This window comes from Oryzias melastigma, linkage group LG12 (assembly GCF_002922805.2).
Source record: "Oryzias melastigma strain HK-1 linkage group LG12, ASM292280v2, whole genome shotgun sequence".
Classification (NCBI taxonomy): domain Eukaryota; kingdom Metazoa; phylum Chordata; class Actinopteri; order Beloniformes; family Adrianichthyidae; genus Oryzias; species Oryzias melastigma.
This window is the reverse complement of record NC_050523.1, coordinates 19,084,202-19,099,988: the sequence shown is the minus strand read 5'-3', so window position 1 is coordinate 19,099,988 and position 15,787 is coordinate 19,084,202. Positions and strand designations below refer to the sequence as shown.

The following is a 15,787-nucleotide window of genomic DNA, read 5'->3' as shown; positions in this document are numbered from 1 at the left end:
ATCATCATTTTATTTTAAGAAAGGGACCGACGATGATTTTTCTACAATAGCGAGCACACGTGTTATCTAAAAATTGCGGAAATTCCGCGATACACTGCGAAAGTTTCGCCCACTGCTGTTAAGAGAGGTGAGCTGATCTGAAATCCAGTTGGATCATACTTAAATCAGAAGCTTTTTTATTATTATTCTCAAACACAATAAGAAGAAATTATGAGAAAAACTAAAAAGCTGGAAGAAAGAAAACAGAATTCCAGAAAATTGTGAAATGGAGAGCGGTGCTCTGAGGAGATAAATTCTTATTTTGTGGTAGATGAGGATCCAAAGGGCTGAAAATTACATGTTTTAAATGTATAATTTTGCTTGTGATTTCATATTGTGATCATTTGCAGATTATAAGCAGCTGGCAAATAATGTAACTTAAAAAAAAAAATCTCAATTATTTTTTTTAAATTTGCAATGAATTAGTTAATTTTTTTATTCGATTCCTGGTCCTAATTAAAAGTTATTATTTACTAAAAATGTTAATTTTTTTTATATTTGGCTTTTAATTCAACATACTTTCAAAACATATCTAATCAAACTTTATTGATAAAAAACACAGACAAAGAAATTTAAATTAAAATCCATCTCAAACTAATATGAAAAACCCAAAATGAGTACTTCTTATAATAGGAACTTCTTATAATATAGTTATTATAGTTATTAGAGCTGTCAGGCGATTAAATTTTTTAATCGCGATTAATCGCATTTTGTCCAGAGTTAACTCGCGATTAATCGCAAATTTACATGTGGCCTTTTTTTAGGAAAAAAATGTGTGCTTCGTGGAATTTAGCAGTTCTACATTAATTATAAAAACAGGAATGGCAAAATTAATAGTTTTCATCAGAAATACTTTATTTTGTAACATTGTATGGAGATAAACTTCCTTAACAATAAAAGGCAGTAACATAAAATGCCTAACAAAAGCCCAAGTGCAAGTGAAGGGCATTTTAAATTCAAAACTTCAATCAACGTTCAGTAAAATAAAATAAAAAACATCAAAAATAAAATTTCCATAACACTTTCATGTTCATTTTTTGTCAGGACCAAATTTTTTCCTCCTCTGCTGAACTACAGTAATAAATGAAATAGAGATTTATCATTTCCAATAAACTTTTGTTTTTTAAAACATTAAAGACTGAGAAAAGCGGGATACACTGTGGATAGTTTGACAGTCTGTTACTGCCGCCGCGTTCTCTGGCTGCAGCTCGATGCAGCGACGTGTCCAGCGGAGCTCACGCCATGAATATGCCGGCAGACAGACCGCTATGCTGGGGCTGGATCACGCTTAAACCTCCAGAACATTTAAAACGTCCCCCGGTGCGCTTGCTGTTCGGAACGTCGGGGGTCCGCAGCTCTCGGGACGCGGCGCCGGACGCGAGCCGGTACCACCAGACGTGGTACTGGACGCGAACCGGAGCCGGGTTAGGGTGCAGGAGCTCTCCAGGTCCTAGCGCAGGGCAGGTTCTAGCTAGCAGCTCGGTGGTTGGAGACCCGCCCGTGATCAAGTGAGAGCAGCCGGTGAGTTAAATGGTGGGACGCCCGCGCGCGCGGTATGGAAAGGCACGTATGAGAAAATCCCATTGACTGTAAAAATATTGGACTTATCGAACTATGAGGTCCCCCCATTATATACAGTCTATGGAAAATCCGCGATTAATGCGTCAAAAAAATTGTCGGCGTCAAGCACGTGTCAGATTAACGCGATTTTAACGCGCTAAATCTGATAGCCCTAATAGTTATACATTTTAACTTACACGTGACAATGACAAATAAAGTAGGCCTATCCATCTATAAATGATCTGTAAAATTAAACTTTTGTCCGAGCTGATTTTATCTTATTTAATCGATGCTTCTAAAGTGCTGCAAATATAAAAAAAAATAATTATCTGGACTGAAAGATAATCAATAAGAAAGTGTCCATAAGTGAATAGAACAGGATTTCACAGAGTTCAAGGGTCATTGGTTACTGGAAAATTAAAGGTGTACACGTTCTCCATTTGTTTGTACTTTTATTTAAAGTTTAAATGCTAATGAGTATTTCTGGACTATCTGCAGATTTATATCCTTTTTCACTATTCCACAACAGTCTTTAGGAAGAGGACACAATGAGATTTTAAACTGGAGCATTCATGTGAACAACAGGGTGTGTTCTTCACCTGAATACCTAGATTACAGCAGTAACACTGTCTCTGACTGGTTGATGTCCATCACATTTATAGCTGTTTTACTACTTCTTCCACTCCTACACTGTTTACTCAAGCCCTGGGCTGAAACCCTGAGCTTGAGCAAACAGCCGCAGGATCTTTTTTATCTGACCCGGAAACCTCGTTTTTCTCTCATTACTTGAATATTTTTTGTTCGTCATTTTTCTTTTTTTTTTTCAACTGCAGGCCAAATTTCTTCTTCTTGGTTGTTTTTGATGATTTTTGTTTTTGAATGACTGCACAAAGAAAGAACCTTATCAAAGACGGAAGCAAAGAGAGGGCGGGCACCTTCACCTTTTTACCTCCAACACTTTTAGTGTGAAGAACTTAAAGGGAATATTTTTCTAATCCAAGGTATGTTCCTTAAATACATGTGTGTCAGCATGCTAAATGTATTTATGTTTGTGGGTCAGAATGCTTTCCTTTCACCTTGGACAAATGAATATGTGCTTAACACTTCATGTCAGCATCTACCTCGGTGCACGACTTCAGAGTTAACAAAAAAAAACAGTGATTTTCTTTACAAAGCTTTTTAGATTTTTTATCGATTTCAGCCTTCTTTTCTTTAGTATAAAAATGTAAAAAGACTGAAATAAAGTTTCTGAATCCACTTCTGCCTTACATGACATCACAGTGTTAATTATTGATTGTTAGCCTAAGATTTTACAACGTTAATACCTGGTGGTTATTGATTGTCTGTCTGCATGGAACAAAGAGTCGACAAAGGAGTGGCCCAATATTTTTACAGCTTCAAAGACCCAGATAAAGTCGAAAAGAAAACTAAAAAAAAAAGTTATTTTTGTTCAATCGCAGTATTTTGGCCTTCTGTTGCAATCGTAGTGGCGTAGTGGTTTGAATCGTCACCTCATTGTGAGGAGGCTCTGGTTTGGAGTATGCATGTTCTTCCCGTTGAAGCTGGAGCTTCCTCCCATATTCTAAAACCACGGCTCAAAGGTTTTATGTGGTTGCATGATGCTATAGTTACATTCACTCCACCCTCTAACGTGCGATCAAGCGGCCACTTCCGATGAGGAGTCCATGTAGACGCACGTTTCAGGCTTCCACGTCCACGCACTGCTGTGCAAGTTACTGATACCGTTTTTAGGCTCTACATGCAAAACATGAAGTCATTGACAATATAAAACTAGCTGAATTTTGACCACTTAGGAACTGAGATTTGGTCATTTTTAATTGAGAGAAGAGACAGCTTTTTAAAAATTGAACATAAAGAAGAGAAATGTATTCATTTCAGTTTGTGCCCGGCCGCAATTATATGACTTCCATGGAATGGGATGGAAAGTCTGGAGCAAGAGCCAAAATATTTGGCACCATGCTTCTTCTAACTTTAGGAGGCGGACATGCGCTAGTATACAGTAGAAAAAGAAGAAGAAGCCCCTCCCTGCTCGTCTGATGTGAACACTATGGGCTAACTCTATGGTCTGGAACATGCTAAAAACACGTTCTTGAGTCACATCCCTGACGTGTTCAAGCTTAGTACAGACTTTCGACTTGCCCATGGAAGATCCCACCTAACCCCAACAGTAGTTTTAATAGGCTCCAGCAACTCAGTGATTCTAAAGGGGGAAGTTTGCGATTCTTAAAAAATGGAAAGATGGTAATCATGCTTTTTGGAGACTTCTTTTCCTTTTTGTTTTTATTTGACTGTGAATCTAGGACAGCAACCTTCAACTCTGAAAGAGTCATTCAGGTTGATTTCTCTCTGACTACAACCCAGTGAGAGTCTTCCTTCACCCTTCTATAAAAAATAAGACACTGATTTGTGTTTATGCCATTGTTACTACTATGATATTACTATGAATAAAACACAAACATTAAAGAAAACAGCCTTTTTTTTAAACCTTTACAGAAGTTCATTTTAAAATAAAAGACACTGTTTCACATATGATCATCTCAATGCAGCAAGAGTAGTTGTAGTAAGTGTAATGTCAGCAGTGATTAAATAAAAATCAGTCATTTCACTGTTGATGCATCTCTGCCAGAAATGTAAACCAACAAACCAAAATGAAATCTGAGCTAATTAAGTGACCCCTGACATATTTTTTGAACACTCCCTATTTTTTTTTAAAATAGAAAATTTTCTTAATAATATGGTGCACCTTAATTCTGGTGTTACATAATGACATCCATTGATTTTTTAGGTACAGGACGCACAAAAATATGTTAAAATGTTGTAGTTCGACTTGTTATTAATACTGTCCTTCAACTGTTTGTAAATTAATTAAAGTTTGAGTTAGTTTGCTTTTTTCCCCTTTTTTCTTTACTACTTTCTTACTTCTTACTTTAAAGTTACTTTTTAACATTTAGAAACTTTTTTATTTTTCTTTAATAAAAGAGCCACCATGGAGCAGTAAAAGAGCCCCATGGGGCTCCGGAGCTTCAGGTTGCAGACCCCTCATCTAAGAGAATAGTCTTTTTTCATCAAAGTACATCATTTCTTAAAATGATTTCAAAGCCAAATATGTGTTTTTCTATTTAACTGTCTTCAGTTTGTGAGAGCCAAAAGTCGATCTGAGAGCACGGGCATTCCTCTGTCAGCCGTCTCTAATGGTTTATCAAAGTGTGTTGCTGTCATACAGGTATGTGCAGTTTTTTTCCCCGCAATAAAATAACTGATTTAATTTTACTACACTCAATCTCTTGGTCATCAGAGCTCCTAAAAAACTAAATTTCTTTTTCTGTCACAATCTTTTTTGTGTCATTTAGGTGTAAAAGTGAAGGATGGGATCTGTAGCTTCTTACTTTCGCAACTTGAATAAAAAAGAGAAAAAACAAGGTAAGCTCTGCAGAAAATATACTTATAACTTTTTGGATTTTTGATTTTATTTTGTTTTTTTTTAACCAAAAAGGTAAAAACGCTATCATTCAACAAATACTTATAGCTTATTTACAGTGATGTAGGTGGTAGGGGTGTAGGGAAAAAATCTATTTGGTGACATATATCGCGATATTTCAGTATTAAAATACTGATAAGATAATATTTATTAAATTATTTATGTTTCCTTCAGAGTCTTCTTCCCATTTTTCCACTTAGACCCTAAATATTCAGGTAGTTTTTTTTTTTTTTTTTTTAAGTCATGCTCTTAAAAAAATAAATTGTTCTGGTACGTCTTGAGATATATTGCAATACATATCGTATTGTGAGATAAGTATTGGGATATTTATTGTACCACCAAACTCAGTACACACCCCTAGTAGGTAGTAATTGAATACATCAAATCCTTTCTTAACTTGTGCATGACTGTTACTTTTCAGAGGAAGAGCGACTTTTGCGAGCCAATGACAGAGGTTTCAACTTGTCTTTCCAGTATGCAGTAAGTCCAGAAGGCAGCACCAGACCATAAACACCCTGTAATACTGGTTAATAACTAACTGAAAATGTGATGTTCCTCTTTTCCTCTTTTCCTTTTCAGAACAATGCCATCAGAACCTCCAAGTACAACATTTTCACTTTCTTGCCGCTCAACCTTTTCGAGCAGTTCAGGAGGCTTGCTAATGCCTACTTCCTCTTCCTGCTCATTCTTCAGGTAGACATTTTTCCTCACTTTTTTCCAAAAAGAAATAGGTTAACAAATCCTGACGTGTTTCTGTTTCTCTGTTGACAGATGATTCCACAAGTGTCCTCTCTGTCCTGGTTCACTACAGCTGTCCCTTTGGTTATTGTCCTGTCTATAACAGCAGCCAAAGACGCCAGTGATGATATTGTGAGATTGAAATATATTAACATAAAAAAATGTTTAATTCTAGAATAATAACATTTTCTTTTTATTTGTCGTCCTTTGAGTAGAACAGACATAAATGTGACAAACAAGTGAATAACCGTGAAGTGGAGGTCCTCATTGATGGAGAGTGAGTCATGGAATAAATTTATTCTGCATTTGCGATATTTAAACTAACATTTTATCAAAGTAACACCCGAAATGAAATAATGGCGATTTTTATCATGTTTTTATACAGACTGAAGAAAGAAAAATGGAGGGAAGTTCAAGTTGGTGACATAATAAAACTGGAGAATAATGAATTTGTAACAGTGAGTATGAAGTTGTTGATATTTATGAATGATTGGCAGACAAACAGAAGCTTTTATACACTGGACATCATTGTTTATATCTTTTATGCAGTGTGCTAAAGTCGGATTACAGTGTTATAAGATGGTTTGTTGAAGTACATTGATGTTAAATGAAAAACATTTAATCTCAGTGTACATCTATTAGAATGAAGCATTGACTGTACAAGAACTAGTCTGAGTGACTCCTCCCCCTCACTCCTGATTGGCTAGTGGTTGTGTCATGAATTGTTCCCTTGCCTCTCCCGGTGGCCATCAGTGGGATCCATCACCTGGGTATTAGCACTTCCTGGGTCTCCACACTACACTTCCCATCAGCCCCTGCCGTCACTCCCAGAAGCCACACATCTGCTTTTCATCTGCAATCACTCCCAGCAGTATTTAGTCTCTGCTCAGTGCGAAGTCTTGTTTATGTCACTCCACCTGCATCACTGAGCGTTCTCAACCAGACCCGACCTTCTGTTTCATCTGACCCTGCTTCGTCTTCCACTCTGACTGTTTGCCGCCTGCCCCGACCCTGCCCCGACCCTGCCCCGATCCTGGCCTGGACCCTGGCCTGGACCCTGGCCGGACCCTGACCCCTCTGGTTGTTTTCTGATGCCCTCATTCCGCCTGCCTGACCCTGGTTTAGCTTTGTGGACTTTTAGGTGTGCTTCACTCCTGTACCAAATAAGCCTGCAGCACTTGGATCCAGCCGTCTGCCCATTTGTAACATATTGCCATAGAAACGCCAACTCAGACCAATCACTGCTTACTGAAGGTTCCAACATGGCGACGGCCATATTGCAAAAAAATAAATATTAAAAAAGGGTGACTGAACTGACTTAATTTTGATATACTGGAAGCAAGTCATTTTCTATGGATGATGTCAAACTCACTCTTTACAGTTCTCTTATACAGTCAATGAATTTTACACAATGTAACAAGATGAAATATTAAAAAGAAAAAAAAAGAAAAATAGGAAGGCCAGTGCAACAGAGTTTGATCCTGTTTTCGCTTAATTCTGTTTAAATACATCATTTCCTCTTTGATTTATTTTCATAGGCAGATCTGTTGTTGCTGTCCAGCAGTGAGCCTCTCAATCTGGTCTATGTGGAAACAGCTGAGTTAGACGGGTGAGTGTGGAGCTTGTCAAGATAGTAACGACATATTCCACATATTTATTCAAGTTAATTAAAAAAATATGTGACAAACATTCATTTGGTCAGAGATTCAGCATTTAAACTTCTAATTGGATCCTAGAAAGTTTTCCTACAACTTTTGTCTCTTCTTTTGTGCTCTGTTGTCACATGTCACATGATGTAAATTAGAATTATTTCGTTAAAAACTACAGCAAATAAAATCAAAACCTCAGAAAGACCATTTAACAAAATAGATCCCTCTCCAGTGCTTTATGCTAGTCCTTCTTTGTTTGTTTTGTGTCGTTTGCTCCTATTGGCAGATTAAGCCTCACCCTTAATGATTTCCCCTTTTGACCTCTTTTCTATCTGCAGTGAAACAAACCTGAAGGTGAAACAGGCTCTGACTGTAACTGGAGAGATGGGAGACAGCATCGAGGCACTTGCTTCTTTTAATGGTACAAATTTAGCAACAATTCATTAAAATACTAAAAAAGAAGTCATTATCTGAAGGAAATATTTTACTCTATTTTTACTTTCTTCACTTGTATTCAGTAAACCAAACAAAAAAGTAAAGTAATTGTTGAAAAAAAGGGAAGTTTGCAAATTTAAAGAAAACATTTTTGCTTTTTAATAAAATTTATGTTGCAGTAAAAAAAAAAACAGTCTTCAAAAAACAGTTTCAAATGAATATTTTAAAAATAGATAAAAAGAAGAATGGATGCTTAAATATAGAAAATGGATAAAAATGTAAAAATAAAAGTGTTTGTTCAAAATTTTAAGCTTTACTTGTTTCCATAACTGCTTTAGTGTTATTTATCATGGATTTAAAGACACATTCAATTTACCTTTTTTGTCTCTATTAACAATGAAATTCCCTCCAAAATACATGGCATCAAACATTTTTCTTCTCTGTTGTTTTTCGTCTAAAACGTGTGTTTCGTAGGTGAAGTGCGTTGCGAGCCCCCCAACAACTGCTTGGACAAATTCAAAGGGACGTTGACGGTAAACGGACAAGCCTACAGTCTGGACAACGACAAAGTGCTGCTCAGAGGATGTACGCTCAGAAACACAGAGTGGTGTTTCGGTCTGGTCATGTTTGGAGGTAAACCTCTGCTCTTTCTGTAAGGGCAAGACTTTTTTTTTTATTTTTTTCAAGCTCGATTTTTAACCATTCCTGATACTGATATATTTTTTTCTCCAGCTTTGAAACGTAGAACCAGTAAAAATACAGTTCCTAAGAGAATATGGACAATAAATCACACATTGCCCCAAGTAGAAAATCAATACCTCCAATAGTCAATAACTTTTTCAGACATTCTAAGCAGCAATTGTGGGTTTTATAACCAAATGAGGACAATTGTGTTTCAGTTCTTTAGTAGAGAGCAGATTTCCTGGTTTTCAGGTTTGTCAGTAGCACAACAGCCCAGACCATACCACTACCACCACCTGTTACCTGATGTAATTTTTAAAAGGCCTGACATATCATTAAAGTGTCTTTTGTGCTTACTTGTATTTCTTTATCCTATGTTTAAGTTTGTTTGGATGATATTAAATATTTCATTTGACAGAAAAAAACAAACCAAAAAAGAAAAGACAAAATTAGTAGAGGGTAAAAAACTTGCAAAACAGATTTTGTATCAGATTATTTTGGTACTACGCTTTGTTGTAAATTGCTACGTTTTCATACTTTCATTGTTAACCCAAACCCTAACCACTAAAAAACTAAATAGTGAGGGACTATATAGTGCCCTGGATTTTAAAGGTAATTTGGACACCATACTCACTACTTTTCTTTAGTTTTTCTAAACATCGGATATGACGTCACCAATTTCACAAAGTGAAAATCAAATAAATATGAAAATTTCACGACGTTTATTTATGACTCCACTTTGTTCTGATAGTGAAAAAGTGGATGGTTTATTCAAATTTACATTTGAACACGTTTCTTTGTTCAAAATTTTTCGACCGCAATGCATTGTGGTCTATATTCGCTAATCTAGTGAGCATTAATGCATGCTAGTTTTTCACAAAGACTTCCGGGAAATTTCAAGTGTACTAAATTTTGGTATTATATTTGGAGAGTACTAAAAAAATGGCAAACGGACTATGTAGTACACTATATAGTGATTGGGGGGGATTCAGACACAACCTGAGATTTCATGAAGCAGCCATTTTGAAATGAGCAGGAAAAGCTTTTCTACACCCACAAGTGGAGTGATGATGAACTACAGGGCAGAACACATGGACTTTACCGTGGGTTTTTTAAGGAAAGTTGGATTATGTTAATGAGATCGAGGTCTCAGATATGTGTATCAAATGTGATACAAAGGAGTTTAGATCTATTTGTTTGACAAAAAAAAGAAAGAAATTACAGAACTTGATTTTTCTACCTGTCCTTCTGAAATTACATCCCTCCAGGTCCAGATACTAAGCTCATGCAGAACAGCGGCAAAACAGTATTTAAACGGACCAGTATTGACCATCTGATGAATATCCTGGTTTTGGGTGTAAGTTCATGCAAACACAAACATTATGATATGTTATATGCAGCCTTTTTAATGCAGTAAACACATTTACTAATATGTTTGTGTAAAAGATACAACTTAAAGAAACTGTGTGAATTCAGATTTTTATACTTTCATTAATGTGTGTCTTTTTTTCTTTTTTTTAATCAGATCTTTGGTTTTCTTGCAACAATGTGTGCCATTCTGTCCATCTGCAATGCAATCTGGGAGGCAAATGAAGGATCTGCGTTCACAGTGTTTCTACCCCGTGAACCAGGCGTGAATTCTTCTCTCTCGTCCTTCCTCACCTTCTGGTCCTACGTCATCGTCCTTAACACGGTGGTGCCCATTTCTCTCTACGTCAGGTATACAGAAAAGTCTCTTTCTGTTATTGGAAGTTTACGTTGGTAGAGTTCGACCCCCCTGTGAATGCTTGACTTTCAGCGTGGAGATCATCCGTCTGGGAAACAGTTTCTTCATAGACTGGGACAGGAAGATGTATTATCCTAAGAACGACACTCCGGCTCAAGCAAGAACCACCACGCTCAACGAGGAGCTCGGTCAGATAAAATACATATTCAGTGACAAAACGGGAACCCTGACGCAGAACATCATGACCTTCAACAAGTGCTCCATCAATGGAAAAGCCTACGGTAAGCAGCTGGGCTCAAATTGAAAAATAAAGGAATGGTTGATTAAAATGTATTGTAATACTTTTCTTATATCTACAGGTGAGCTGTGTGACTTTTCAGGACAAAGGATAGAAATAACAGAGGTGAGATGCTGAAAATTAAAAAAGATTTTTCCTTTTTTTACAAGATATTTATTTTATTAATATTTGCTTTAAAGAAAACACCCAGAGTGGACTTCAGCTGGAATCAGCTTGCAGATCCGAAGTTCATTTTCCACGACCACAGTCTGGTGGAGACGGTGAGGGAAGGAAACCCGGAGGCTCAAGCTTTCTTCCGCTTGCTGGCTTTGTGTCACACCGTCATGCCAGAAGAAAAGAAGGAAGGTAAGGTCATCCTAAAGTTTTACCGTGCAGTTTTCCTTGGTCAAGAGTCTTTATTTTGTTTCTTTTGAAACAATTCAAAGTTGTCACATTAGACCAAGCATGTCCAAATTCCAGCTCTGGGGCCAAATGTGGCCTCCTATTCAAATTTTCACTGGCCTACAGGCTCTTGTCGTAAACGTAATAATATGCTGCCCCTAGAATACATATCAGTTGGTTTCCCTCAACGCATTTTAACCTAACCAAATCTGGCACTCTTTGGAAAAAATTTGGACACCCCTGCATTAAACTATTCCTCTAATTCTGATTTAAAATAATTTGAATTTTTGGCCTTCTTTAACAGCTCTGTCTTCTCACTTGTTATAGGGGAGCTGTTTTACCAGGCTCAGTCTCCGGATGAGGGTGCTCTTGTAACCGCAGCGAGGAATTTTGGTTTTGTGTTCCGTTCTCGCACACCAGAGACCATCACAATCATGGAGATGGGCAGGAAAGTTGTATATGAGCTTGTAGCTGTGCTGGACTTCAATAATGTTCGGAAAAGGATGTCAGTGATTGGTGAGTAAAAGTAGCTTTGAATGTGTTTTAATATTTCCATCCATGGTCTGTACCTCATAAATCTAGTTCAAGATCAGGAGGTTGCTGGAGCCTATACATCTATTGAAAGGGACAGTACCAGTCCATCACAGGCCCACAAAGACAAACAACTACTCACATTCACCTATTATATGTTTTTAGGGAAGAAACTGTTATATCTGGGGAAAACCCAAGCGTGCACGAGGAGAGAATGCAAACTAGAAAGGTCCCAACTGAAATTCAAACCAGGGTCTTCTCAGTGAGGCTAAATGTCTAACCACTGCACTGTCATGCAGCATTGTTCAATGCAAGAACACATCTCCCTCTAAGCTGCTTTAAAACAAAGATTTCTGAGTATGTAAACAAAACGTGTTCAGTACAACTCAGAACAAAAACAGACAGAAAGTGAACTTCTCTCCATCTAAGTTTTGACAAGAAAGAAGTTCAGCAGCTAAATTTCCACAATATGTACAAATGTACTAATAACTGAATTCCTTGTTCCAGTAAGAGGCCCTGAAGGTAAGACAACGCTGTACTGCAAAGGAGCAGACACCATCATCTATGAAAGACTGCACCCGTCCTGCAGCAACCTGATGAAAGTCACCACTGATCACCTCAATGTGAGACAAGCCGCCGGATTGTTTAATGTTTACCAATAAATATAAATGAAGGTTTCAATCTGTAGCTTCTCATCTGTCCATGCTCTTCACTCAGATGTATGCTGGTGACGGCCTGCGTACGCTGGTTCTGGCCTCCAAGGATCTAGACGAGAGCTACATGAAGGAGTGGAGGAAGCGCCACAATGAGGCCAGCACCGCCATGGAGGACCGAGAGGAGAGACTCGAGGAACTTTATGAGGAGATTGAGAAAGACATGACTGTAATTACTTTATTTCATGTTGAATATTTTGTGGTATTTGCAGTAAGCCAGCATTATGGCGAATCCTCATCTTTGGTTTGCAGCTGCTGGGAGCAACAGCTGTGGAGGACAAACTGCAAGACGGCGTGCCGCAGACTATTGAGCAACTGGCCAAAGCTGACATCAAAATCTGGGTGTTGACCGGAGACAAACAGGGTTAATGCCGTCCTAAATTCAAATTCAAAATAGTTCAAAGTTTAATTTTTAACCAAATATTGATGGTTTGTTTGTCATGTTGACCTTATTTTTTAATTATTTTTTTTAGAAACTGCTGAAAACATTGGGTATTCTTGCAATATGCTAAGAGAAGAAATGAATGAAGTCTTCGTTGTTGCAGCAAATACTGCCGAAGGAGTGCGAGAGGAACTACGGTGAGTGTCGACTTCCAAAATGATCACAGCGTCATGCTTCATAGGTTTCCTCAAATTATTGCGTCTTCTTAAGTCAAACTTTGCATGGATTCTAACTTCATACTATTTTTTAATATATCCATAATATATGCATATATCCTAATTACATTTTTACATTTTAAAAACTAAATAATACACAATTAATTTATAAAAAAATATCGATTAATGAATTTGCCATCCAATAAAATAAACATTGGCCTGCAGTTATTGACAACTAGCTTTTGAAAAATACTCTCACTAAGGATTCTTCGTATTCTGGAAACTGTATGTTACACCATTGAACCAAATCAATGCATCCCTAATCCATACCAGTATGTTGAAAATATCAAGTTTGAGTTGTTTTAAACTTCATTCAAGGAAGATTTATTATTTATTGCTTTATTGCATTGCACCAGACTTAGTATGAGACAACTGAAAAGTTGTTTTCATTGTTAGTTACTTATTAGTAAATATAAACAATAGTAATTTTCAGTTTTTTTTTTTGTTGTTGTTTTATGATGGACAAATTATATAATGAGCCAAAACAGAACCCAAAAATCGAGGTTAAATCCTTACACCACCAAATGTTCATGTAAATACAGTAGAATTTGGGTGTAGGGATTCTATTGAGGTGAATGCAGAAGAAAATGAAGCTGAAAAATACACAAGACAAAATGTCACAGAAGGCAAAGGGTAGCCCTTAAGTATGAGAACTCAGGTAAGACACAAACAGGTTTTATATCAAGATAATAAGGAAAAGAAGACACCTCAGGTAGGGAAAGTCCAAACAAAAAGTCAAAAAAGCAAATAAACGGTCCTTAGCGTGGTGTCAGAGATACTGTGGTCTTCAACACAAAACACTACTGACACTACTAAAACACTACCTTCAGGAGAAGAAAACAGATAACCACAGAAATCTAAAAGATAAACTGTCAATAAAAACCTAAAAAAAACATTGTTAATTGGGTTAGAATGGTTTAAAAAAAATTTAGCGAAGAACAAATTTTGACATTTTTCTCTGGATTTTTTTCTTCTTCTTATAGAAGCGCAAGAAGAAAAATGTGTCCCGATGCTGCAGAAGAACCGTCTGTGACCACGGCTCGCGCTGGTTTGTTCTGGCTCAAGAAGACCCAGACCGTACAGGATGAGAAAGTGGATGGAGAGTATGCCATGTTAATAAATGGACACAGTTTGGTAAGACCTTCTTTCTTTTTTCTCTGTAGGTAAAACCTTCTCAAAAGCACAGCTGCCTAACTCAGTCGGCCATCTTTGTTCCTCAGTTTTTCCTTTTTTAATTTTACAATTCTATAGAAATTCCAGTCTTTCTTTATTTTATTCTCCTTCAGGCCTTTGCGTTGGAGGAGGATCTGGAGCTGGAGCTGCTGAGGACAGCATGCATGTGTCAGACAGTGATTTGCTGCAGGGTCACTCCTCTGCAAAAAGCTCAAGTAGTTCAGCTTGTCAAAAAATACAAACAGGCTGTCACTCTGGCTATTGGAGATGGAGCCAACGATGTGAGCATGATCAAAGGTAAACTCTACAACAACTAAAATCTTTCAATACTTTGCATATAACATTTATTTTAAAATGGTTGTCTGTCTTCCAGCTGCTCACATCGGTGTGGGCATCAGTGGTCAGGAGGGGATGCAGGCAGTCCTCTCCAGTGATTTCTCCTTCGCTCAGTTCCGTTACCTCCAGCGCCTCCTGCTGGTGCACGGTCGCTGGTCTTACCTCCGCATGTGCAAGTTCCTCAGATATTTCTTTTACAAGAACTTCACCTTCACCTTTGTGCACTTCTGGTACGCGTTCTTTTGCGGCTTCTCTGCACAGGTACGTGACAGGAACCAAAAGTAAAAACTGTATTGTGTAATTAAAGTCTCCCTCCGATGAAAATCATGTTTTTTTCAGCTTCTGAGAAGTAAGCATGGACTTTTTCTTGTGAAAAAGGAAAAATATAAAAAATAATTTCATGTTTGCATTTCTGAGTATTCCTCCTTTTAAATCACTGTCAATCAAACTGTTGCAAAGATGCTCTTTTGAATTAATGAGCCGCTGTGATGTCAAACCCAGCCAGCAAGATCAAATGGGCCCCATATGGTTTACAGCGAAGCTTGTTAACTCACAAGCTTGGCACAACAGAGTTCACTAACTCACTATCTCGCTACAGTGGAGCTTGCTAACTCAGTAGCTCGCTAGAGCAGCGCTCACTGGCTCACTAGCTAGCTACAGCAAAGCTGGGTAACTCGATACAGCTGAGCTCTCTACCTCTCTTGCTCTCTACAGCGGAGCTCACTAGCTCAATACAGTGGAGCTCGCTAGCATGCTACTCTGTCCACTGGGCGCCTGGCTATGCCTGCCATCCGCCCAATGGGCGGCGGAGCTTTCTAGCTCGATATGGCGGCGCTCGCTAGCTTGATGCAGCGGAGCCCGCTAGCTCAATATAGTGGAGCTTGTTAGCTCGATTTAGCAGAGCTCGCTAGCTTGATACAGTAGAACTCTCGCGAGCTCAATACGGTGTAGCTCACTAGCACGCTAAACTTTCCACTGGTAAAGTGAGCCAACCCACTCAAGCCAATGCAGACAAACACAGGTGGGGCCACCACAGAGACTGTGGACAAACCCAATACGGGCCCACATTTTCTACCTACTTTTAAACCATATGGGGCCCACTTTGTCTTGCTGGCTGTGAATTATTCATGTAGCTGCTTGAAATAAACAAAATTAATTGAAAAAAAAATCTCATTAGCGAGACACAGAGCTATCATTTTCTTACCAGGAAGATCACGGTGGGACTATTCACCTCAGCGCTAATAGCCACGCCCACCCAGAGGAGATTTTTGGAAACGGTGGCTACAGATAAACACCATTTATGACATTTTAAGACATTTAGGTTGTAGGATTTTGGTTAAAAACTTAACAAAAATAATGAAAACACTGCTG

General features: G+C 38.0%; 1 protein-coding gene across 1 annotated transcript in view; it reads left to right on the top strand.

Annotated features, from left to right (window-relative positions):
• Positions 1-1,970: 1,970 nt before the first annotated feature.
• Positions 1,971-15,787, top strand: part of LOC112162787 (phospholipid-transporting ATPase ID) — an 18,039-nt gene continuing 4,222 nt past the window's right edge. The window contains exons 1-24 of the mRNA XM_024298679.2: positions 1,971-2,600; positions 4,754-4,843; positions 4,971-5,040; positions 5,520-5,578; positions 5,678-5,791; positions 5,870-5,968; positions 6,052-6,113; positions 6,222-6,294; positions 7,375-7,445; positions 7,824-7,906; positions 8,395-8,553; positions 9,870-9,958; positions 10,127-10,320; positions 10,400-10,608; positions 10,687-10,730; positions 10,805-10,970; positions 11,334-11,522; positions 12,045-12,160; positions 12,255-12,419; positions 12,503-12,614; positions 12,724-12,829; positions 13,891-14,041; positions 14,194-14,377; positions 14,454-14,677. Of these exons, the coding sequence (XP_024154447.1) occupies positions 4,986-5,040; positions 5,520-5,578; positions 5,678-5,791; positions 5,870-5,968; positions 6,052-6,113; positions 6,222-6,294; positions 7,375-7,445; positions 7,824-7,906; positions 8,395-8,553; positions 9,870-9,958; positions 10,127-10,320; positions 10,400-10,608; positions 10,687-10,730; positions 10,805-10,970; positions 11,334-11,522; positions 12,045-12,160; positions 12,255-12,419; positions 12,503-12,614; positions 12,724-12,829; positions 13,891-14,041; positions 14,194-14,377; positions 14,454-14,677 (2,724 nt within the window). The 5' untranslated portion in view covers positions 1,971-2,600; positions 4,754-4,843; positions 4,971-4,985. The remainder of the gene's footprint in view (positions 2,601-4,753; positions 4,844-4,970; positions 5,041-5,519; positions 5,579-5,677; positions 5,792-5,869; positions 5,969-6,051; positions 6,114-6,221; positions 6,295-7,374; positions 7,446-7,823; positions 7,907-8,394; positions 8,554-9,869; positions 9,959-10,126; positions 10,321-10,399; positions 10,609-10,686; positions 10,731-10,804; positions 10,971-11,333; positions 11,523-12,044; positions 12,161-12,254; positions 12,420-12,502; positions 12,615-12,723; positions 12,830-13,890; positions 14,042-14,193; positions 14,378-14,453; positions 14,678-15,787) is intronic.